Genomic DNA, 15132 nt, shown 5'->3' on the forward strand with positions numbered 1-15132 from the left:
TTACAGGCCCGTAGAAACAAAAATTATATTAGGGGGGCAGTACTACCCCGAAATAGTTTTGAGGACCTTTTTTTTTGAATATGTTGGACCAAAGTAAAGGCAACTTTTTTAATAAAAAATTGAAAACTATAAATAGATTTTAACTCTTTTCTATTAATGAAAAAAATATATATAAAACAGTACATAAATTTTTTTTTTTTGTGACGACGTCATATTTATGCGCATAATTAGTGTTATTTTACCCCCAAAACTGCCTATTCTAATATAACTAACTCAAAAATTGTCAAAACTGTCTGAAAATTTGAACATGGCTTCTTTAATGTATTTAGAATGTAATCTATTTTACCAGATTGACATTCAAACTTTAAGATTAAAGATTTTAAGATTAAAAATTAAGAGAAGTTTGGGACTGAAACATGACAAAAATGAGTTTAAAAAAATATATATATATTTTGCTTCATAGACATCACTCCTAATATGTTAATTTTTAAACCTGCAAAATTTCAACCCATTATCTATTTTCCATGAAAAATTATTTTTTATGAAAAATTAAGATTTAGCGAGAAAAAAAAGTAGCAAAAAAGCTAAAACAAGTTTTAAAAAGTAATATATTGTAATTATATGGTAACATAAACTTAAACATAAACGTACAGCTTATAGCTTAATATAATATTTAAGGAGAAGTCCAACGTCTTGAGCATTATTTAGCAAAAATTTGAAGTCAATTGCTTTTTTGGTTCAGGAGATATAGGAGAAAAAGCGTTGCTAAGGTCGTTGCTAAGGTCTTTAAAATAAGGAAAATTTGATTAAAATTAAGGTTTTCAACTTTTTGCAAAACGCAAATTGAAATAGGTAGTTTTAAAACATTCATTTTAGTATTTTTCAAAATTTTGCCAAAAATTTTGCCATTTTTTACCCTGGTTTTTACACCTTAAAATAAGGTCCTCAAAAAAAACTTTAAAAGGTTATCTTTACTTTTTTAGATTTTGATGTAGAGCTTTAATTTTTATTTTTGATATCTTTTTATTTCTTTGATAATCCATGGACAGGTCAAGTATTTTGCTTTTATTATTTTTTCTACTATTGGAAAGTGATTCTTAAAGTGAGTTACGGCTATGTCTTTAAATTTATTTGTAGTCATAGTTCTAGTGTCCGAGGTTGCATCCGTGATTTATTTTTGACCGATTTTCTACGGCTATTCTGCAGACAGATGCAGTATTTAAGTTTTTGTAAAGATTATTTATACTTTTTTTAAAGATTTTTATTTTCATTATTGATACTTTTTGCATCATGTGATAATAAAAATTATATTCGGAACTGGCCAGATATGTCTTTTTTTATTATTTTTGTTTTTAAAAATAATTTTTGAATTGTGTTTGTCAATGTATTGTCAATAGAAGTAATTAGGTTGAAGTAATTCAAGTGGGTTTTTTTTTTTTAATTTTTAACTTGTAGTGCTGCATCATACGGTCATAAAAAAGATTCGGTATTTACATGTCTGTAATAGTTTAAATAATTTATCCTCAAATCCCCAATACAAAATAGTTTTTTCTATTCAACCTTATTTTTAATATATATCTGTTTCATATAACTTAAAAAATTTTACATTATTTTTGTCAATTTGTTTGTAACATGTGATAATAAAAGGTTTCGTCCTTGTGAAAAAGCGCACATGGAATACGCGTGGATTTTTTTCATATGTAACCCATGTGGGGATTATTATTTTGTCACATGTGGGTTTCATATGGTAAATCCCACATGGATTCCATATGATAAATCCCATATGGGATACGCGTGGGTTTTTACCATATGTAACCCATATGGGGATTATTATTTTGTCCCTTGTGGGTTTCATATGGTAAATCCCACATGGGTTTTATGTGGTAAATCCTACATGGGATTTAGGTGGGAAATACTACATGTTATAAATCTTAAATGCCATATATATTTTAATCCAAATGGCATAAAAGTAGTCAATACCAGCAAATGAAGTCCAAATGCTTCAATGATAATTTTTGAAAATCCTTTAATTTAAAAATTACTTAAATTGTAATTTAAAATTAATCATCGAAGCTTTCAGAGAGGCTTAACTTAATCTGGTATTTGCTACTTCATCCCATTTAGAATTCAAAATGTGTAGCATTTTTGATCTTTTACATGTGATGTTTTCCACCTTAAACCTATGTGGAATTTACCATAAACTATTATAACGAAATTTTATAAAATTAAAAAACGTGTTACAAAATAAATTTATTTTAAATTAAATGCTATTAATGAATACAAAAAAATATTGAAAATATTATTTTTTCTTTTGCGATTTTCACGCCATCTTTGATCGATTGAATTAAGTAATTCGCTTCGGCTTGCATAATACCAAGGCTTTAAGTATTTTCTAACTTTCTTCAAACATTTTCTAAAAAAAAATTATATATATATAATATATATATTTTTATATATATATATATAAATCTCTCTCTCTCTCTCTCTCTCTCTCTCTCTCTCTCTCTCTCTATCTCTCTCTCTCTCTCTCTCTCTATCTCTCTCTCTCTCTCTCTATTTCTCTCTCTCTCTATCTCTCTCTCTCTCTCTCTCTCTCTCTCTCTCTCTCTCTCTCTCTCTCTCTATATATATATATATATATATATATATATATATATATATATATATTAGGGTGGAGTGAATTTTAGTTTTTTTTACAATTCGTTTAGCCTGAGTGTGCAAAAGTTGTCTATTCATTTCAGAAATACTCTGGAAAAATATCAATGCTCTAGGAAATTATCTTGAGGTGCCTCAAGACCTTTGAAATTTTAATGGGTCCCTAATATTATGTAAAAAAATTTTTTTCAAAAGTATGTCATGTTGGGTCTCAAAAGAAGCAAAATTTTATAAAAATTTCAAAAATAACAATTATTTTTATAAAAAAAATTGTTATTTTATTATTTAGTTTATTGCAGAAAAAATGACCTTTTAAACTAAAAATGAAAAAAGTTTATTTTTTTAAATTATAATTTCAAAAAAATCTTAAATAATTTTTTTATAAAACAATTGTTATTTTTGAAATTTTTATAAAATTTTGCTTCTTTTGAGACCCAACATGACATACTTTTAAAAAAATTTTTTTTACATAATATTAGGGACCCATTAAAATTTTAAAGGTCTTGAGGCACCTCAAGATAATTTCCTAGAGCACATTGATATTTTTCCAGAGTATTTCTGAAATGAATAGACATCTTTTGCACACCCAGGCTAAACGAATTGTAAAAAAAACTAAAAATCACTCCACACTAATATATATATATATATATATATATATATATATATATATATATATAGAGAGAGAGAGAGAGAGAGAGAGAGAGAGAGAGAGAGAGAGAGAGAGAGAGAGAGAGAGTGAGCAATTTTAACAAGGAACCTTATTATTCTAGCAATTTGAATTATAAGCCAGGTTGAAGTCATTAATTACTACAACATTTCACAAATAATTATTTCCTAATTTATTACTTACAATGACTAGCGTATTATGAGTAATTGAACACGTATTATGGATAATGAGCTTGAACCCATGAAGAGAATCCTGAAAAAAAGTGATGAATTAGGATAAGTTGTTAAACAAAAAAACAAAAACAAAAATGTAAAAACCTACATTACAATGATGACATTGGGTGCAATAGACACTGGGTGCAAAAGTATCTTTATCTTTTGGTCACACATAATATAATATTCTGAAACTAATAAACAAACATCTAAATTTCTATTAGTAAATTTATTCTTTGATCATTGTTTTCATATCCTATCTTATTTTCATATCATAATCTATTATGGTATTATTTATATAACATATCACAACACTATTATTAAATTTGTGATGTTCAAATATCATATAAACATTCTCTAACATGTTCATATGATATTTGAATATAGTTCTTGAGTATATTATCTGCAAACAATTAACTGATGCAAGTTCAAATGTTGTCAAAAACCAAGCATGCATGCATGAGACACTGCAGTGTCCCACAAATAAATGCAGGTTTGAAAGTCTAAGAATTCCCAATTTTCTTTTTAAAAAAAGAAATAAATAAGGGGGAGATGGGTTTCTGTAACTCTTTTTAGGCTCCAAAACTTTTAACTTTAGACATAATAAGTTTCTTAAGACTTTAGGGACTTACGAACTACATTGAGGAACAAAAACAGGATATTTACAGAAACTTTTCAATTTTTAATCTGAAGTACCACAGTGTTATTGGGAATAAAGCTTCTGGGTCCAATTTTCAAAGTAATATGAGCTAAAGTAATATATAAATAAAATAATATGCTTTAAAATGCATTTAATTATACATATAACTACTGATAGTTAACTATATGTATAATTAGTTATACATAAAATTTATTATATAAACTTATTTTTTACAGTTATTCTTGAACAAATTAGTACCAATTAAAGTTAAAGTTCTTATTTGTACATTGTTTTTTCACTATTTTATATTTATTTGTTCAAATTTGTTAACTAGTACTATTTCTTACTACAATAAGAATGTTTATCATTGTTGAACATGATTTTATAAGTAACTTAATTTTATGTGTGTTTTACATGATTTCATAAGTAACTTAATTTTATTTTCAACATAAATTAAGTTACTTAAGTTACAGCTTAACTCAGATTGAATCTTAAGTGAATTATTGTAAGCTTTGTAAGGTTTTGTTGTATATCAAAAGGTGTCGTAAATAAAGTAAAAATAATATATATAGAGAGAGATCATTTTTACTTTATTTACGACACCATTTGATATACAATAAAACCTTACAAAGCTTACAATAATTCAGTTAAGATTCAATCTGAGTTATTGAAACATAATAAATTTAACATCAATAGAAAAGTAAAGCTGTCGTCTTTTAAAATGTAAAGGGTGTTGCCAAAATATGTTGAAAATAAAATTAAGTTACTAATAAAACAATGACAAACATTCTTACTGCAGTAAGAAATAGTACTAGTTAACAAATTTGAACAAATAAATATAAAATAGTGAAAAAACAATGAACAAATAAGAACTTTAACTTTAATTGGTACTAATTTGTTCAAGCATAATCTTAAAAAATAAGTTTATATAATAAATTTTATGTATACTATCAGGAGTTATATGTATAACTAAATTCATTTTAAAGCATATTATTTTATTTATATATTACTTTAGATCATATTACTTTGAAAACTGGACCACTAACACTGTAGTACTCCAGATTAAAAATTGAAAAGTTTCTGTAAATATCCTGTTTTTGTTCCTCAATGTAGTTCGTAGGTCACTTAAGTCTTAAGAAACTTATTATGTCTAAAGTTAAAAGTTTTGGAGCCTAAAAAAAGTTATAGAAACCCATCTCCCCCTTATTTTTTTCTTTTTTAAAAAAGAAAATTGGGAATTCTTAGACTTTCAAACCTGCATTTCTATTATATTATCCTAATATTTCTATTTGTACAAATCTTAATCTTATTTCTATAAAGAAATAAAACATTATTCGTGGTACTTACATACTTGCTTGCCATTCTTTAATATAATATAAAATATATTTACACAGTATAAATGTAGCCTCGTCGCAATGCAATGTCGATTTTAAAATTTAAGATTTTTTTAGTTTCCAGCCTTCAAATAAATTCCCATGTAAATCCCACAAGAAACCCACGTGGAATTTCCCATGTGAGTAAATACCATATGGTTCCCACATGTAACCCATCTGGGATTACCCACATGGGTTTAAAGTGACAAATTTCCATACGGATACCACATGGGAAAATCCGTCCCACGTAAATCCCATCAATCCCACACGATTTTATTTTTCACTGGGACGTGTAGCTTAGTTAGATATTTCAAATGTAAGAGCCTCACTATTAGTATCAGAAGTGGAAAGATCATTTCTAATTTTTATTTTCTTGGTTTTTCCGAATGTATGTTATTATTCCTCCTCCTCCTCGTTTGTTTGCTTTTCTTTCATGAGAACTCGTTCGTTTGTGCTCAGTCTTTTCTGCATTAGTGCGCCTTAAATAGTGATAGGTCTTCTGCGAGTCTCCGCGTTTTTATTTTTGTTTTTATTTTTATAACTGTATATTCTGATATATTTATTGATTTTTATTTTAACTATCTTATTGTATAAATTTTTTTAATATTTAAAAAAAGAACAAAAAAAAAAAAAAAAAAATAGTACAATAGTATCTATCTATATATCTATCGATAGTATCTATCTATAGTATATGCACGATAGTGTCTATCATGAGTCTTCAAAACGGTTTCATTAAGCCTCTTTATTTGTTTTTTGCCGTTACTACGACAAAAAACTCACCATTTACAATCACCATACTTCAAGGCACTCAGACGGGTAGTTGTTTTTGTTGCAAAACAATATAGCTTTGAAGCTACGGGATGAACTATTTATTAATAGGCGCCATTCACTTGGGTCACATTTGTTATCAAAAGCCTCGAATAGTGCGTTGCTAAAGAATTTGAAAAATATTTGGTGTTGATTTTATCCAATTAATTTCACTGTTTGAATCTGGACATCAATAGCTCAGCGATTTAGTAAGACCTAAGTATTTGCTTAGTTTCTTAACTTCTTTCTTGTTAGGAAAATATGGCTTCTTTTCCTTACTGCACTTGCAAAACTGTAATTTCTATGCCTCCAATATCTTTCGAATGATAAAAATTAAACAATTTAAAAGGATGTAATAACTTTTAGAAATTTAGTTAGCCGAATAAATGGGTAGGTTACGCGCAAGATTTCTTGCCAGACTTGGTCTGAAGTTGTGCAGCCAAAAATTAAATGCCAGTTAAACGTATTTCTTTGAAGTTGAAAGCCGGTCAAATGAACAAGATGTGCATGGCACACGGGTATAGCGTTTACTATATATCTATTATAATTCAAATATCGTTGTTTATACTCAAAAAGAGACAAAAAAAAAACGAACAAAGATTACGATAAGATTACTTATCTTGGATCTAAGATTAGTTGAACTGATTACTTTTCGCAGATTTATTATTATTTTATTTTTTTAAATAGTTATACAAAAGTAAACACTTTATTTCTTTAGGAACCTAAACAAATTTTGTTTAAGCTTTAGTTTGATTTTAAAACTGGGTGTTTATGAAAGTAGCATTAAAACCAGTTTTAAAAGGGGCCATCTATTAATTGAAACCCCTCCCCCGTTATCAAATTGCCAATATTTGGTCGAACCCTCCTTTAAAATAATGTCGGTTCTTTTTACAACTCTTCCTAAAACAAAAACCTCCCCTTTTATCTACTGACATAATTTATGGATGGTCTCTCGTCACTTGTTATAAGGTGTTGTCTCGGTATTTTCAAAATTTATTATTTATCTGCAACTTTATATATTTTAATGTATTTAATATTTACTGAACAAAAAAATTGATTTTTACTTGTAAAGTATATCACGTTGTTTTAATGCTTTTTAATTAAATTAGTTTGCAATGTTTTTTTGAGAAGTATTTTAAATACTATCACTACAGTGAAGAGTATTCAAATATTATTTTTAAAAAGACAAGCACTTCATGGTGGTACGGTTTATATATAAGGCGTTAAATAAAAAGAAAAATGATAACCTACAAAATTTTAAAAGAGTCATTTGATGTTTTCTTTGAAACTTTATTAAAAAAGAAAGAATTTTAAAAACCGAATAAAGTTATATCACAAGCGATACTTAAGAAGGTCAGGTGCAGTAAAAATGATTTTTTTTAATTTACTATTGCTGAAAATTGATTTAATTCCACGTTGTCATTCAATGAAAACTTATATTAAAGATATGGCGCCAAACATTATTTCTTTGGACAACCAATATACATAATTTGTTTGCGTCAAACAATAAAATTTGCGACATTAAAAAACAAATTATAAAGTTTAAAAACTGTTGTTAATCATGAATAAAAGTTAGTTATAATAAGGCCGCACAATATGAAAATTAATTTAACAAAAGACTTCCTAAAATTATTTAAAAAAAAAAAGTTATTTTACTGTTAATTCATTTAAAGAACGGTTTCAGTTCTTTTTTATCTCAACTATTAGTTAATCGAGTTTCTTACTTAGATATGACGCTTCTACTAAATTTAAAATTATTATCGAAAGTAGTTAACATTTTATTCTGAACGGAGAATTAAGAAATCAGAAAAAAACGTCCCTAAGTACATATTTTAGATTTTCCGAAAATTAGTTTTTAAATTATTGACAAAAGCAAGCGACTAAAACGAAATTCTCATCATCTTATTGATCCATGGAAACAGAAAAAAAACCTCCGTTCTATATACTTCATCTTAAAAAGATCAAAGATGTAGTTACAAGAGAAAAGGACGACGAAAGGTTTCGCACCGATAAGCGCTTCCTTTAATTATATATAAAAAAAACGGTAAGCTATTCGCGAAACTTTAATTAAACGGCTTGTAATAAGCCGATAATATCTCATATTGTTTCCCGAGCAGCGTGGATTAGTCGTTTGAACCAAAGCGCTTTATTTTGGCATGTGCTCTTTTGTCTTGCAAAAGAAAAAATAAATACTGTAGAAAAAATAAATAAAATATCAATGTTAAAGTAAATACTCGTAATCAACTTTGATTTGATATTTACTTAATCATCTTTTTTTTTATAATACATTGTGAAAAACAAAACAAAATTTTATCAATACAAAATTTTGACAGAAAACATTAAGATATAATGTACATTAAATAGATAGGGAGATGTATGTATTCTTTATAGAATATCTAAAATTAAATAAAATACTACAAAAAATAAACAAAATATTTAAAAAACTCTTTCAGTTCAAACTTTCATTCAAAACAGTTCTATAAACAAGTAGCATTATTAAACGAGAAAACATTAAAAACAAATACAATGTAAAACAAAACCAATCACGTTTCATGGTTATATTTTTAAAACAGCTATAACTTAAAAATTTAAAATCGATTAATTGATTTATGTTGGTTTAGGAAAGAAGAGAAAAAAACACAATACTTAAGTACTAAAGAATGAACTGAAGTAGTACAGTAACACAAGTTCCTGAAACTCTTTTTTACTAAGAATTTATTTGAATAAACAAAATAATATCAATACTTTCTTAAAAAATTTTTCTTTTAATGTTTTATATAAAATATATGCTCCATGCTAGAATGTTTTCTTCCTGTACCTCATACTGAATTAGGTACATCAGTCTAACGCATTTGGATCTTATTAGAAAGTTATCTGCATTATATAACATTTTATGTTGTATAAAGTGATTAATTAAATAAAGCTTATGCATAAACTTCTTTTTCAGTTTTTTGGGGACCATCATTAGTTATAAATGCTTGCGTACTCTGCTCCTCAAGTGAGTAGCTACCTTCGTCTTTTTTACGAAGTCGATAAACAAGAAAAATTATAACTAATATTGCTAAAACAGCACCGACAACAACTCCGATGATAATTCCTAATGTGAAATTTATTCCTGGCTGTTCTTCAACTTGTTTTCCTATTTCTTGACTTTTAGTTGTAACAGATTGTGATGTCGATGAAAGACTATCACTTGTCTCAGTTGCATTATTGCTTTTAGCAACTGAAGACATTGTAGGAGTATTGATATCAAATACAGTTATACTAGCGATTGTAGAAGAAATAACTTTTACGGTGCTTTTTTTCGTTGTTATTAACGTCGGTATACCACTACCACTGCCATCGTCACCTGAACTTTCATCATCGTCATCTTCAGCTGAGCCTTCTTCAGTATTATCTATTATTCCGTAGGTTGGGCTCTTAAAGACTTTTTTGTATTTTTGATCAGATAAATTATCATAACCATTACCAGAACCTTCTGATTTTTTTATCGTCGTAGACGCCTGCTTCGACTCACAAAGTATAGTAAACATAAATAACACAGCTATTACAATTTTAATATCCATTTTGCTTACATATATTTACTTTTCAAAAATATATTTCTCTTGAACTTTTGTCAAGTACGAACTTTTAATTTAACTCTGCGTTTATAATTTCTTTACAGTTCACTAGCTTTGACGGAAATTATAAACTTTTACATTCTTGCATAATCACTAACCACTTTATCCCTATTGGATGTCGTTTTTCGATGTTGATTAATTATGCAGAATAATTCAAATGTCAAATGTCTCATAAATTAAAAATATTAACGCTCCTCCTTTGCGATTTTAAAAATGTTTTTATTTTATAAATCGTATAAAGCGGTTACTAGTTAAATATAATTACTATCACATTTCCTAAGTCAAATTTTTTAGCTGTTTTTCGTTTGTTTGTTTAAATACATATTCTAAATTAAAAGAGGGAAAAATCTCAAAATTTATATCAAAGCTATTTTTAATAACTTAACTTTCATAAAGCAGTAATGTTGTGAAACACTATATAATCTGACAGAATTATACGAAATTTACAACAGTAAAAAAAATCTTATTAAAAATACTCTTTTGACAAACTTTAAGAAAAGCTAGTACCTTTAGTTCCCACGACCTTATAAACAAAAAAATTAAAACTTAAAAAATACAATAGAGTTTTGAAAGTTTCGACTTTTTTTATATATTTTGGTCTGATTTTGATAACTTTGTTTAATTACTGGCTTTAGATTTTTTATGCTTTGTTCTTAGAACCCCTAAATCTCCATAAGGCTTAATTTTTACTTGATCAAGAAAACATTTTTGATTGAACAGTGCAAATAAAAGTTTTATTTAAGTGAAGAAGAAACGTATTAGAGAAAACCCACTAGAAGCGTGTGCAGTTTAGTTTTCAATTAAAGTTTATCAGTTAAGTGAAATAATTCTGTAATCAAATAATTTCACTGGATTTTAAGGCTGATGGTTAAATATTATAAAGTCACAATAAAGTACAAGTTGATGAATGTATGTTTTGAATTTTAATTGGTTTGAAAAATCTTTAAATATCTTGATTTGACGAGTTTATATGTCGAACTGACAAATCCACACAGTTAAGGGCTGGGCTTTTTTAAGATTATATATAAAAAACAAAACATTGACATTGACCGTTAGCTGTATAGATTTGGCGCTTGAAATACAGTTTATATATATATATATATATATATATATATATATATATATATATATATATATATATATATATATATATATATATATATATATATATATATATATATATATATATATATATATATATATATATATATATATATATATATATATATATATGTATATATATATATATGTATATATATATATATATATATATATATATATATATATATATATATATATATATATATATATATATATATATATATATATATATATATATATATATATATATATATATATATATATATATATATATATATAAAGATAAGCAAAACTAGAGAGCAAATGCTCATTTAAACAAGCTTTAGAAGATTAAAAAAATCTACATATATATATATATATATATATATATATATATATATATATATATATATATATATATATATATATATATATATATTATACATACATATATATATATATATATATATATATATATATATATATATATATATATATATATATGTATATTTTTTTTATCTTCTATAGCTTGTTTAAATGAGCATTTGCTCACTAGTTTTGCTTATCTTTATTGCATACAGCATTTTCAGAAAAAGAAGAAAAAAACGAAGAATAGTGAAAGAAAAGATTGATAACACATCCCAAACACTCCGTCAATGTATCATATATATATATATATATATATATATATATATATATATATATATATATATATATAAATATATATATATATATATATGTATATATATATATATATATATATATATATAATATATATCGCTTTAGATTTCTATAAACAGCGTAAATAGGTTTCAATTATTATCAATAAGATTTTATCGTAATAATGATGACGTAAAAAGGATGGTCTTTGTAAATGGTTTAAAGATTAACATAATTCTAGAAACTTATTTAAATTCGTAGTTACAAGTTATCCTTAGTTACCAATAAGATGAATGATACAGCGAAAGTAGAAGTATTTTTTGTCAAAACGATGTTTCAGCTAATACCATTCTAAACATCAAACAATATGAATCATTATTTGCGTTTAAGCAAAATTGTTTCCAATTTCATTAAACTCCCACTTAACTTCTTTTCTACCTTTTTTTTTTTTAATTTTTGAACTATGGTTAAAGTTTGTTGGTTTATAGCAAACTTGAGCAAGTTCGTTAATTATCACATAATAATAAAATTAAAGCAAAGTAATAGAAATTAAAATACAATTGGATATTATTATTTTACTTTTTTTTTAAAATACTAGTTAACAACATTTGTAATAATTTCAAATTTAAGACCATTGTTTTCCAGCAACCTGGTGCCATTAGGTTCAAAAGTTTAGTTAGACTTAGCACATTGGCAAGTCTATATATGCTACCTAACAACCTTTTGAAAAATGTTAAGAAAAGTTAATTTTATTAACTTTTATTTTTTTTTTAAAACCTAAATAAAAAAACAACCTAAATACACCTTCTAATTAGTAATATTGTTAACACAGATTAATAATTAAATAATTTAATAGTTCTAAATCCAAAACAGATTCTGATAATACAATAAAAGATCATTAAAAGAAAGTGTACTAAAAAAAAGGAAAATATACAAATAATAATACAAAAAATATACAAAAGAAAAATATACAAAAAATAATACAAAAAGAAAAGTGTACTAAACTTTGAAACCTAATTGGACCATTGTTGTAAAAAATTAAAACACCGTAACTTAGTTGCAATAAAACAACTTCGTAACAATCTTTTGTGTACTTGCCTTACTTGTACTTGTGTATTAAAGTTTGAGTGCAATCTTTAGCAACTCTATTGAGGTCTATTAAAAAAAGACATTTATCAAAACTACCTTATGCATTATTTAATCTTATTTTAAACCACATAAAAAATAAATTATCAAAAAATTATAATAAGCACATTATGTACTTGCATTAAGCATTTTTCTAGGAGTGCTAATTGTCCTGATCTAACTTAGAAATCACTAATGCAATCAAACAGTTTTCAAACTTAAAAAGTTGTAACGCTATTAGCTATTATTAACTGTATATTTTTAAATAAAATCTACTTTAGACCAGTATGTGTTAGCTATTAATATATTTTTAAATAAAATCTACTTTAGACCAGTATGTGTTAGCTAATAGTTAAAAGACAAATGTTTAAAATGGGTAGCAATGTTAAAGTCTATGAATGGCATTGCGCTACTCTTACTAGACGTTTTGTTACCATGGTAGATCTTTGTTGGGCCTCTAAAACATTGCAACTTGAGTAAGAAATAATTTAGTATAGTATAGTTTACAACCGTGAATGAGAAGAAAATGATTCCATGGTCAAAATTTTATTTACCTAAATTACTGAATACATCTTGTCATATGAAACAAAATATCAAAAATATTTTAATAAAAAATAAATCTTGAATCTATGCATTACATAAATGTTATACACAAAATATGAAATCTAAATAGAGCGAAATGCAACAAGTTTTAATACAAGTTTTAATACAACTCGAAACAAGTTTTTATACAACTCGAAAATTTTTTGTTCTAGCCTTTTAAAATGGCTTGATGACTAACGTTGATAGAAGTACTTTAGAATTGACTTGTCGGTCTAATAAAAAAAAATCTAATTTCAATCAAACTCAGCTGGTACTTCAATCAATGAAGGTTTACGATTGGATGACTGTTTGCTGGAACAAAACCATAAGCAGGAACCGATATCAATATGATTGCTTCAAGCAGGCAGAGTTGTAAATAAAATTAAAAGTTTATCATCACTAAGTATGTTGGCCTAGAGCTTTTTAGTTTCTATTTAAGCAAAGTCTGCATAAGTTTGTAAAGTGAACGATTCAGCATAAGCTTTACTTACAACTACAGCTATACCATACATAGCCATCGTTCTTTGATAGAAAATAATTCAATCATTACTGGTTTTATTTTCATAGCAACTCAATCAAGTTTCTACTGACCTATTTAATATATTCAGTTTGTGATTACAATGTGTTTACACTTTTTTTGTTTGTAAAATTTGTTATATAACTTTATAACGTTACAAACTAACCTATGACATAAAAAATGTCATAATGAATAAGAAATTTATGTTGTGAAAAAATATATAAATCTATTTTGTAATGTATTTTCAGAGTATGTAATGGATATAAATACTGTAAAAATTATGAAGTTTTCAGAATTAATACTTGTTAATAAAATCATCTTGACAAATGCAATAGAATTTTATTATAAACTTAAAAAACTTTTAAAAGCAAGTTCATAAAGAAATACCCATAAACACTTTAATCGTGCGGTAAAACGATTGTTTTTTGTGGTAGAATAAGGAAGAATGTGCATTCTTAGAAGATTTGTGTACTTATAGCTATTAATTCATAAATTTTATTCATTCTACTTTTAAACGAAATAAGCATCAAAATAGGCGGTAAAAAAATTAGGACAAGTTGAGTCGATAGTTGAGCAATTTTTACTAATCTAACAAATCTCTTAAACGTTGCGTCGAATTAACATTATTTTTCAACATCTAAAAAGATAATAGAACCTGATAAAAAATACTTAGAAAAAGAAAACTGTTTTGAATTTGTTTGAGAAGATATTGCCTGAAATTTACGAAATTGATCAACCTTCCCAAGATGGGTAAGTTGATCAATTGTGTGGGTAATCTGTGTGAGTTGATTATTAACTCACACAGATTTCCCACACAATATATCAACTATCAATAATATAACAAAACTAATGTTCACAGCAAACGTGTCTATAAGTTAATTTTACATTTTTATTAAATTAATGGCACAAGTAACGTGACTTTTTATTTTATTTTAATGACGTAATAGTATAATTTAAATAAGACTAATTTAAAATGAGGGGAAAAAAATAAATAAAAATAAATCATTATAACATTTAAAATGATGTTTCTTGGGTAGTAAAAATATTAGCGTAACATTGACGCAACATTGTTTACAGTATGTAAACTATATAAAGATTATTGCGCCTAAATTGTTTGCTTCTCGCGTTAAAAGTGAAGTTTATTTATTTTTGTCAAATCGACTCAATTTAGCCCAACTACACCGTGACACATAA

General features: G+C 25.9%; 1 protein-coding gene and 1 long non-coding RNA gene across 2 annotated transcripts; both read right to left on the reverse strand.

The window, feature by feature from the left end:
- Positions 1-2237: 2237 nt before the first annotated feature.
- Positions 2238-6180, reverse strand: LOC136079851 (uncharacterized). Its single transcript, XR_010638272.1, has 4 exons — positions 5522-6180; positions 3644-3728; positions 3506-3574; positions 2238-2413 (listed from the first exon to the last, which is right to left on the reverse strand). It is a non-coding gene; the product is annotated as an uncharacterized LOC136079851 (long non-coding RNA).
- A 2414-nt stretch (positions 6181-8594) lies between these two features.
- LOC105844043 (syndecan-2-B) lies at positions 8595-10297 on the reverse strand. The gene has a single exon (XM_065796493.1). The coding sequence runs from the start codon at positions 9918-9920 to the stop codon at positions 9279-9281; it is 642 nt and encodes a 213-aa protein (XP_065652565.1). The 5' UTR covers positions 9921-10297; the 3' UTR covers positions 8595-9278.
- Between the last annotated feature and the right edge of the window lie 4835 nt (positions 10298-15132).

The sequence above is a fragment of the Hydra vulgaris genome, chromosome 04 (assembly GCF_038396675.1).
Source record: "Hydra vulgaris chromosome 04, alternate assembly HydraT2T_AEP".
Taxonomy (NCBI): Eukaryota; Metazoa; Cnidaria; class Hydrozoa; order Anthoathecata; family Hydridae; genus Hydra; species Hydra vulgaris.

What these genes read in the sequence shown, in the direction of transcription:
- LOC105844043 (XM_065796493.1), bottom strand. Translation starts at nt 9,920, where the DNA reads ATGGATATTAAAATTGTAATAGCTGTGTTATTTATGTTTACTATACTT.